The sequence below is a fragment of the Oncorhynchus keta genome, unplaced genomic scaffold, assembly GCF_023373465.1.
Source record: "Oncorhynchus keta strain PuntledgeMale-10-30-2019 unplaced genomic scaffold, Oket_V2 Un_scaffold_20017_pilon_pilon, whole genome shotgun sequence".
Taxonomy (NCBI): Eukaryota; Metazoa; Chordata; class Actinopteri; order Salmoniformes; family Salmonidae; genus Oncorhynchus; species Oncorhynchus keta.
This window is the reverse complement of record NW_026290852.1, coordinates 134,499-145,000: the sequence shown is the minus strand read 5'-3', so window position 1 is coordinate 145,000 and position 10,502 is coordinate 134,499. Positions and strand designations below refer to the sequence as shown.

General features: G+C 46.6%; 1 protein-coding gene and 1 long non-coding RNA gene across 17 annotated transcripts in view; one reads left to right on the top strand and one right to left on the bottom strand.

The window, feature by feature from the left end:
* Positions 1–6,500, top strand: part of LOC127927973 (C5a anaphylatoxin chemotactic receptor 1) — a 9,091-nt gene extending 2,591 nt beyond the window's left edge. Inside the window, exons 2-3 of the mRNA XM_052514755.1 lie at positions 2,356–2,549; positions 5,023–6,500. Of these exons, the coding sequence (XP_052370715.1) occupies positions 2,403–2,549; positions 5,023–5,937 (1,062 nt within the window). The 5' untranslated portion in view covers positions 2,356–2,402 and the 3' untranslated portion in view covers positions 5,938–6,500. The remainder of the gene's footprint in view (positions 1–2,355; positions 2,550–5,022) is intronic.
* LOC127927974 (uncharacterized) lies at positions 6,500–9,126 on the bottom strand. 16 transcript variants are annotated; one of them, XR_008129792.1, is made up of 5 exons: positions 8,540–8,588; positions 8,246–8,507; positions 8,115–8,200; positions 7,809–8,069; positions 6,500–7,587 (listed from the first exon to the last, which is right to left on the bottom strand). It is a non-coding gene; the product is annotated as an uncharacterized LOC127927974 (long non-coding RNA). The 16 variants fall into 16 exon arrangements; XR_008129796.1 differs by lacking the exon at positions 8,115–8,200 and adding an exon at positions 8,202–8,244 and having other exon boundaries at positions 7,809–8,113; positions 8,377–8,507; XR_008129789.1 differs by having other exon boundaries at positions 6,501–7,587; positions 7,809–8,113; positions 8,158–8,200.
* Between the last annotated feature and the right edge of the window lie 1,376 nt (positions 9,127–10,502).

Below are 10,502 nucleotides of genomic sequence, written 5' to 3'. Positions count from 1 at the left end.
ACAGATTAAAGCCTCTCTGGACAGGTTTCTCAGACCCAGATTAAAGCCTCTCTGGACAGGTTTCTCAGACCCAGAATAAAAGCCTCTCTGGACAGGTTTCTCAGACCCAGATTAAAGCCTCTCTGGACAGGTTTCTCAGACCCAGATTAAAGCCTCTCTGGACTGGTTTCTCAGACCCAGATTAAAGCCTCTCTGGACAGGTTTCTCAGACCCAGATTAAAGCCTCTCTGGACAGGTTTCTCAGACCCAGATTAAAGCCTCTCTGGACAGGTTTCTCAGACCCAGATTAAAGCCTCTCTGGACAGGTTTCTCAGACCCAGATTAAAGCCTCTCTGGACAGGTTTCTCAGACCCAGATTAAAGCCTCTCTGGACTGGTTTCTCAGACCCAGATTAAAGCCTCTCTGGACAGGTTTCTCAGACCCAGATTAAAGCCTCTCTGGACAGGTTTCTCAGACCCAGATTAAAGCCTCTCTGGACAGGTTTCTCAGACCCAGATTAAAGCCTCTCTGGACTAAACACCCTTTCAATGTCAAATCACCATTCAGAGTCATTGTTTGTCCATGACAAGGCTTAATCTGGATTTGGGAATCCGGCCCCCCGAGTCATATTTTTCAACCATCAAACGTATATTAAATGTATCAGCACCTGTACGTTTCAACACAGAAGGATAGGTTACCCAGACCCAGATGGACCCGTTGGACGAGGCAGTAAAACCAGTCCCACAACAGTGACAGGGTGAGACAAATAGTAGTCTAGCTAGTCTGTCTCCTCAATGTCGTCTAGCTAGTCTGTCTCCTCACTGTAGTCTAGCTAGTCTGTCTCCTCAATGTAGTCTAGCTAGTCTGTCTCTCAATGTAGTCAGCTAGTCTGTCTCTCAATGTAGTCTAGCAAGTCTGTCTCCTCTAGCTGTCTCCTCACTGTCTAGTCTGTCTCTCAATGTAGTAGTCTAGCTAGTCTGTCTCTCAATCAGCTGTCTGTCTCCTCAGTCTAGCTAGTCTGTCTCCTCAATGTAGTCTAGCTAGTCTGTCTGCTCACTGTAGTCTAGCTCTGTCTCCTCACTGTAGTCTAGCTAGTCTGTCTCCACTGTAGTCTAGCTACTGTAGTCTAGCTAGTCTGTCTCCTCACTGTAGTCTTGCTAGTCTGTCTCCTCAGCTAGCTAGTCTGTCTCCTCAATGTAGTCTGCTAGTCTGTTTCCTCACTGTAGTCTAGCTAGTCTGTCTCCTCACTGTAGTCTAGCTAGTCTGTCTTCACAGTAGTCTAGCTCTGTCTCCTCAATGTAGTCTAGCTAGTCTGTCTCCTCACTGTAGTCTAGCTAGTCTGTCTCCTCACTGTAGTCTAGCTAGTCTGTCTCCTCACTGTAGTCTAGCTAGTCTGTCTCCTCACTGTAGTCTAGCTAGTCTGTCTCCTCACTGTAGTCTAGCTAGTCTGTCTCCTCACTGTAGTCTAGCTAGTCTGTCTCCTCACTGTAGTCTAGCTAGTCTGTCTCCTCAATGTAGTCTAGCTAGTCTGTCTCCTCAATGTAGTCTAGCTAGTCTGTCTCCTCACTGTAGTCTAGCTAGTCTGTCTCCTCAATGTAGTCTAGTCTGTCTCCTCACTGTAGTCTGTCTCCTCACTGTAGTCTAGCTAGTCTGTCTCCTCACTGTAGTCTAGCTAGTCTGTCTCCTCACTGTAGTCTAGCTAGTCTGTCTCCTCACTGTAGTCTAGCTGTCTCCTCACTGTCTGTTCTAGCTAGTCTGTCTCACAATGTAGTCTAGCTAGTCTGTCTCCTCACTGTAGTCTAGCTAGTCTGTCTCCTCACTGTAGTCTAGCTAGTCTGTCTCCTCAACGTAGTCTTGCTAGTCTGTCTCACTGTAGTCTAGCTAGTCTGTCTCCTCACTGTAGTCTAGCTAGTCTGTCTCCTCACTGTAGTCTAGCTAGTCTGTCTCCTCACTAGCTAGTCTGTCTCCTCAGCTAGCTCTGTCTCCTCACTGTAGTCTAGCTAGTCTGTCTCCTCACTGTAGTCTAGCTAGTCTGTCTCCTCACTGTAGTCTAGCTAGTCTGTCTCCTCACTGTAGTCTAGCTAGTCTGTCTCCTCACTGTAGTCTAGCTAGTCTGTCTCCTCACTGTAGTCTAGCTAGTCTGTCTCCTCACTGTAGTCTAGCTAGTCTGTCTAACACTAACATATATCTCCATACTGTCTGTCTCCACACTAACATATATCTCCATACTGTCTGTCTCCACACTAACATATATCTCCATACTGTCTGTCTCCACACTAACATATATCTCCATACTGTCTGTCTCCACACTAACATATATCTCCATACTGTCTGTCTCCACACTAACATATATCTCCATACTGTCTGTCTCCACAGGTCTCCTCACTGCAGCTCCAGGTCTATATCTTCCTATCTGAGCCACGATGAACGTTGTGAACAGCAGCCAGTGGTTCCTGACCCGGCCGTCTCCCAGCCCAGCAGGACCCAGTAAAGGACTGGGCTGTAGTAACACCTGGCAGGCGGAGACAGGCCGCATCACTCAGATGGTCATCACCGTGCTCATCTTCCTGGTGAGTCTCCAGTCTATAGACAAATCATTATAGTTCAGTCTACATCAATACAGGTACTGCTGTGCAGGTTGTTCGTCTCAGCGCACCTGATTCAATCGGCGTTAATCGAGACCATGCCATGTTGAATCAGGGGGGTTAGTGTTGGGCTGGAACAAAACCATGCCATGTTGAATCAGGGGGGTTAGTGTTGGGCTGGAACAAAACCATGCCATGTTGAATCAGGGGGGTTAGTGTTGGGCTGGAACAAAACCCTGCCATGTTGAATCAGGGGGTTAGTGTTGGGCTGGAACTAAACCATGTTGAAACAGGGGGGTTAGTGTTGGGCTGGAACAAAACCCTGCCATGTTGAATCAGGGGGGTTAGTGTTGGGCTGGAACAAAACCATGTTGAATCAGGGGGTTAGTGTTGGGCTGGAACAAAACCATGCCATGTTGAATCAGGGGGTTAGTGTTGGGCTGGAACAAACCATGTTGAATCAGGGGGTTAGTGTTGGGCTGGAACAAAACCATGCCATGTTGAATCAGGGGGGTTAGTGTTGGGCTGGAACAAAACCATGTTGAATCAGGGGGGTTAGTGTTGGGCTGGAACAAAACCATGTTGAATCAGGGGGGTTAGTGTTGGGCTGGAACTAAACCATGTTGAATCAGGGGGGTTAGTGTTGGGCTGGAACAAAACCATGTTGAATCAGGGGGGTTAGTGTTGGGCTGGAACAAAACCATGTTGAATCAGGGGGGTTAGTGTTGGGCTGGAACTAAACCATGTTGAATCAGGGGGTTAGTGTTGGGCTGGAACTAAACCATGTTGAATCAGGGGGGTTAGTGTTGGGCTGGAACAAAACCATGTTGAATCAGGGGGGTTAGTGTTGGGCTGGAACAAAACCATGTTGAATCAGGGGGGTTAGTGTTGGGCTGGAACAAAACCATGTTGAATCAGGGGGTTAGTGTTGGGCTGAACTAAACCATGTTGAATCAGGGGGTTAACTAAACCATGTGAATTGGGCTGGAACCCATGTTGAATCAGGGGGTTAGTGTTGGGCTGGAACAAAACCATGTTGAATCAGGGGGGTTAGTGTTGGGCTGGAACTAAACCATGTTGAATCAGGGGGGTTAGTGTTGGGCTGGAACAAAACCATGTTGAATCAGGGGGTTAGTGTTGGGCTGGAACAAACCATGTTGAATCAGGGGGTTAGTGTTGGGCTGGAACTAAACCATGTTGAATCAGGGGGTTAGTGTTGGGCTGGAACAAAACCATGTTGAATCAGGGGGGTTAGTGTTGGGCTGGAACTAAACCATGTTGAATCAGGGGGGTTAGTGTTGGGCTGGAACTAAACCATGTTGAATCAGGGGGGTTAGTGTTGGGCTGGAACTAAACCATGTTGAATCAGGGGGTTAGTGTTGGGCTGGAACAAAACCATGTTGAATCAGGGGGTTAGTGTTGGGCTGGAACAAAACCATGTTGAATCAGGGGGTTAGTGTTGGGCTGGAACAAAACCATGTTGAATCAGGGGGGTTAGTGTTGGGCTGGAACAAAACCATGTTGAATCAGGGGGTTAGTGTTGGGCTGGAACTAAACCATGTTGAATCAGGGGTTAGTGTTGGGCTGGAACAAAACCATGTTGAATCAGGGGTTAGTGTTGGGCTGGAACTAAACCATGTTGAATCAGGGGGTTAGTGTTGGGCTGGAACTAAACCATGTTGAATCAGGGGGTTAGTGTTGGGCTGGAACTAAACCATGTTGAATCAGGGGGTTAGTGTTGGGCTGGAACTAAACCATGTTGAATCAGGGGGTTAGTGTTGGGCTGGAACTAAACCATGTTGAATCAGGGGTTAGTGTTGGGCTGGAACAAAACCATGTTGAATCAGGGGGTTAGTGTTGGGCTGGAACTAAACCATGTTGAATCAGGGGGTTAGTGTTGGGCTGGAACAAAACCATGTTGAATCAGGGGGTTAGTGTTGGGCTGGCTGGAACAAAACCATGTTGAATCAGGGGGTTAGTGTTGGGCTGGAACAAAACCATGTTGAATCAGGGGGGTTAGTGTTGGGCTGTAACAAAACCCTGCCATGTTGAATCAGGGGGGTTAGTGTTGGGCTGGAACAAAACCATGTTGAATCAGGGGGGTTAGTGTTGGGCTGGAACAAAACCATGTTGATTCAGAGGGGTTAGTGTTGGGCTAGAACAAAACCATGTTGAATCAGGGGGGGTTAGTGTTGGGCTGGAACAAAACCATGTTGAATCAGGGGGGTTAGTGTTGGGCTGGAACTAAACCATGTTGAATCAGGGGGGTTAGTGTTGGGCTGCAACAAAACCATGTTGAATCAGGGGGGTTAGTGTTGGGCTGCAACAAAACCATGTTGAATCAGGGGGGTTAGTGTTGGGCTGGAACAAAACCATTCCCACTTGGCATAGCCCCAGTTCTTGAGGTTCCTGCAGTGTCTTCTGATTTATGACATCACTTCCTCTTCTCTGTCCCTAGGTGGGCGTGTCCTTGAACAGCCTAGTGGTGTATGCGTTGGCCTGGCGTGGGCGTGGCCGCTTGACGAGGCGTGGCAGCTTGGGCCAAGGGGAGACGCGCGGCGCCAGCAGCTTCCGTGTCTACGTAGTGAACCTGGCGCTGGCTGACCTGGTCCTTCTCCTCCGCACCCCTCTGATGCTGGCGTACCTGGCCCACAGCTGTAGCTGGCCCGTGGGGAAACTGGCCTGTCGCCTGGTGATATTCCTGAGAGGCCTGGGACTATACGCCGCAGCCTTCCTGCTGTGTGCCGTGGCTGTGGAGAGATGTCTGTGTCTCCTCAGGCCGGTCTGGTCCAGTCTGAAGCGTCCTCGCTGGGCGGTTCCCCTGGTGTGCGGTCTCCTCTGGGGTCTGGCTGCTGCCCTGGCTACCCCTTACCTCCACACTGCCGACCTGCTGGAGATCAACGGTACTACCCAGTGTCTGGAGAGCCTGGGGTACAGCACGGGGCTGTTTGTGACTGAGACGGTGGCCGGGTTCCTCCTGCCGTTAACAGTGTTCCTGGTGAGTAACGTAGCCGTGCTGTGGACCGCCAGGCAGGCAGGAGTCTCCGGACCAACCTCTCCATCCTCCTCTTCTTCCTTTTCGGCGACTGCGAGACAGATGGCCAGGCTGTACCGGGTCCTCTTCCTCACCATGCTCCTCTTCCTGTCCTGCTGGGTGCCCTACTTTACCTGCCGCTTCCTGCGGGCGCTGGCTGCAGGGCGGCCTGACCGGGCGGGGCTGTACCGGGCGTCGTTCACGGGGGCGTACGTCTCTCTGTTCCTGGTGTACCTGAAGAGCTCCCTGAACCCTGTCCTCTATGTGTTCGCCGCACGAGGCCTGGGGCGAACCGTCCGCGCCTCGCTCCCCTCCACCATCGAGAGTGTTCAATTATGACTATTCTGACTCCAGGAGTAGACGGACCCTAAGGAGGGAGGATTCACAGATCTAGTGCCCTAAAACGCCCTGTTAGGGACCCTAAGGAGGGAGGATTCACAGAACTAGTGCCCTAAAAGCCCTGTTAGGGACCGTACATATGGGAGATTCACAGATCTAGTGCTCCACAGTCCTGTTAGGGACCTTGCAGTTTTACTAGCAGACTGTAGAGATCCATTGTGATTGCTGGCCAACATGAACTCAGACGTTACAGGCTTACTTCAGCCCTGTGTGGACTACATGGACTGCATTATTATAGCTATAGGCATTATCTTAGACTGGGTGACAGTCTTGCTTCAGCGCTGTCTGGACTACATTATTAGGACTATACTGCATTATCTTAGGCTGGGTGACAGGCTTGCTTCAGCCCAATGACGTCATCAGACCTGGGCCTTCTGGGATTTAGCCCCGAGTCTTGGTGTAAAACAAGCTCGGCTACACCGCATTACACACTGCAACGAACTCTCCAATCATGAGCCCTGTCCTGGCCTGCCTCTTCAGTGATGCCTAAAACCACCAGTTCTGTGTACGGCGGCACTTTAGGAGGCCCGAGTCACAGTGGTTTCTCAAAGTCATTTTTGATTCGCCCAAAAAAAGCATGGAACAAATGAGCCACGTGGGGCAGAACCAAGTACGACTTAGCGAGATCCTATTGGCTCGTTCCAATTTCATCTGCATATTTCTGTTAGGGAACGCCTCCTCTGTGAAGTGCGCATGTGCAATAAATTAATTCGCCTTTACACTCCGAAAACAACGCGATTAAAAATTAAAAATAAAGGTTTTGCAAATGTTCAAGTCTACAAACCTTAGTCTACTTTGTTCATAAAATATTCTAGTTTTGGGAACATAAAACTTTCTTGAAAATGTTGGCCAAAATCCATCTCGTTCCACCTTCTCCCATTTGCCCTCCAGTGGGCTTCCTCTCAGTCCCACATGGAAACGCCAAAGCAGATGCTTCACTTCTAAAAACCCACGGAAATATCTCATTGAAATATCTCATTGTTCTGTGGCCGAAAAAAAGGACAAAGAGCGAGGTCAACTTTGTCAGCGTGTTATTAATATAGGCCACAGTGATGATGTTATTCAGAGTTATTGACCTCACAGTAAACCAGATTCGAGTCATTTACAATTCAACATGTTGATTCAAAAGCTGCACTGACAGATAACGTTAAAACTAACCAACGTGAGGGAGTACCCAGTCTAGCTATAACGTTAAAACTAACTAACGTCAGGGAGTACCCAGTCTAGCTATAACGTTAAACTAACTAACGTCAGGGAGTACCCAGTCTTGCTATAACATTAAAACTAACTAACGTCAGGGAGTACCCAGTCTTGCTATAACGTTAAAACTAACTAACGTCAGGGAGTACCCAGTCTAACTATAACGTTAAACTAACTAACGTCAGGGAGTACCCAGTCTTGCTATAACGTTAAAACTAACTAACGTCAGGGAGTACCCAGTCTTGCTATAACGTTAAAACTAACTAACGTCAGGGAGTACCCAGTCTAACTATAACGTTAAAACTAACTAACGTCAGGGAGTACCCAGTCTAACTATAACGTTAAACTCACTAACGTCAGGGAGTACCCAGTCTAACTATAACGTTAAAACTAACTAACGCCAGGGAGTACCCAGTCTAACTATAACGTTAAAACTAACTAACGCCAGGGAACGTTAAACGTTAAACTAACTAACGTCAGGGAGTACCCAGTCTAACTATAACGTTAAAACTAACTAAACGTTAAACCAACTAACGGGGAGTACCCAGTCTAACTATAACGTTAAAACTAACTAACGCCAGGGAGTACCCAGTCTAACTATAACGTTAAACTAACTAACGCCAGGGAGTACCCAGTCTAACTATAACGTTAAAACTAACTAACGTCAGGGAGTACCCAGTCTAACTATAACGTTAAACTAACTAACGTCAGGGAGTACCCAGTCTAGCTATAACGTTAAACTAACTAACGTCAGGGAGTACCCAGTCTAACTATAACGTTAAAACTAACTAACGTCAGGGAGTACCCAGTCTAACTATAACGTTAAAACTAACTAACGTCAGGGAGTACCCAGTCTAACTATAACGTTAAAACTAACTAACGTCAGGGAGTACCCAGTCTAACTATAACGTTAAAACTAACTAACGTCAGGGAGTACCCAGTCTAACTATAACGTTAAACTAACTAACGTCAGGGAGTACCCAGTCTAGCTATAACGTTAAAACTAACTAACGTCAGGGAGTACCCAGTCTAACTATAACGTTAAAACTAACTAACGTCAGGGAGTACCCAGTCTAGCTATAACGTTAAAACTAACTAACGTCAGGGAGTACCCAGTCTAGCTATAACGTTAAACTAACTAACGTCAGGGAGTACCCAGTCTAACTATAATGTTAAAACTAACTAACGTCAGGGAGTACCCAGTCTAACTATAACGTTAAAACTAACTAACGTCAGGGAGTACCCAGTCTAACTATAACGTTAAAACTAACTAACGTCAGGGAGTACCCAGTCTAGCTATAACGTTAAAACTAACTAACGTCAACGTCTAAAACGTTAAAACTAACTAACGTCAGGGAGTACCCAGTCTAACTATAACGTTAAAACTAACTAACGTCAGGGAGTACCCAGTCTAACTATAACGTTAAAACTAACTAACGTCTGGGAGTACCCAGTCTAGCTAAAACTAACTAACGTGAACGACGACCAATTGTAGGACTCCCAATCACGGCCGGATGTGATACAGCCTGGAATCGAGCCGAGGACTGTAGTGACGACTCTTACACAGACATCAGACAACTCGAATCCAATCCAACTGCTCTGTTCACCACCTGACAAAAGTACAGCTAATCAGGTACTGTCCAAATATATATATATTTTTTTATTTTATCTTTATTTAACTAGGCAAGTCAGTTAAGAACAAATTCTTATTTACAATGACGGCCGACCGGCTGACAATCTCTCGTTCTGCAGAACGACAGATTGTCAGCTCGGGGGTTTGAACTCGCAACCTTCCGGTTACTAGTCCAACGCTCTAACCACTAGGCTGCACTGCCGTTATACATTACTGATAAAAATGACCTTAGCCACTTTTGGCAGCTTCATCTCAATCAGCTTTCTGTTGAAAAAGCTAAACTCGATAGCTTTGAGTTAACATTTTTTTCCCCCAATGTATATAGACGATGGACATACGGAACTGAATATGCAGCTCAACAAACACGGTTGTTTTTTATTTGCAGCAGGAAGTGAATAGTTTGTGTTTACAATGATGTATCATGTCGCCATCTACATGGTAATATAATATATAATATATATAATATAACATGGTAAGATGGGTTGGCTGCCAACGACGTGCGCTCCTCAGCCTGGCGTGGTTCTGGATGGACAGACTGCTCGCAAGAGAGACACTGTCATATGGGAGGAATCATACAGGGCTTATTTCAGCACGTTTCATCTTGTTATTGATACCATGTTGTGTTTTGAGGTGTTTGGACTGATTTCATGGTCAATGCAAAATGTATTATTAAAAAACAAACGTGATAACTTGCTCACCGTCGACTGTAATGATGTATTTGAAACAACAAGTGGTCATTGTGTAACTGATGTGAAACCGCTCGCTTAGTTAGCGGTGTGCGCTAAATAGCGTTTCAATCGGTTTAAGTCACTTGCTCTGAGACCTTGAAGTAGTAGTTCCCCCTTTTCTCTGCAAGGGCCGCGGCCTTTGTGGAGCGATGGGTAACGATGCTTCGTGTGTGACTGTTGTTGATGTGTGCAGAAGGTCCCTGGTTCGCGCCCGGGTGAGGGGACGGTTTAGAGTTATTCTGTTACAATTGTGCAAATGTTGTTTGTCTTTTTTTCCTTCCAATAAACATCGGAGACGAAATATAGTTTCCACGTTAACAATCTTAAGACATCTGTTTTGGTTGCGCGCATTTTGTTACTAAAGAGACAGCTGGAGAACACCGGTTATTGAGGTAAATTAAGGATAAGACAGTTAAACGTTAAATCGGGTTTAAGATGGGAGTGAACTGCTAATATCATTAAGGAACAGAAATGATCTCAGATTTAAACATGATTTAGTTAATATTCTGTGTGTGTGTGTCTGTTCAGAATACTCCATAGTGCTGCTGTGTTCTGTACTATAGGAGATACAGGAAAGCAGAACAGAGCGAGAACATAGAGAGAAGGGGAGGCCCACACAAAGACAACATGTAGCCCAGCGGCACCAAGACAGAAAGTAGTCCTTGCTAAACATTACTTCTCAAAACAAATATGCCGCGACTGCCACATCCTGTGTGTATAAACAGCGGTGAGCGATCTATCTTAAAGATACTAACGCTCATGGGAAAGAGTGAAGTCATAGGTTTGCACCTACAGTTTAATATGTCTTATCTTTATGGATGGGCTAACATCCTAGAATTGTGTAATATAACTCACAAACATTGTGAATATTTAGTTGGGGGAAAGGACGGTATGCTGGTATGTACAGGGTGTTGGAGGGAGTATTTGTTTCTGTGTAACTAGTT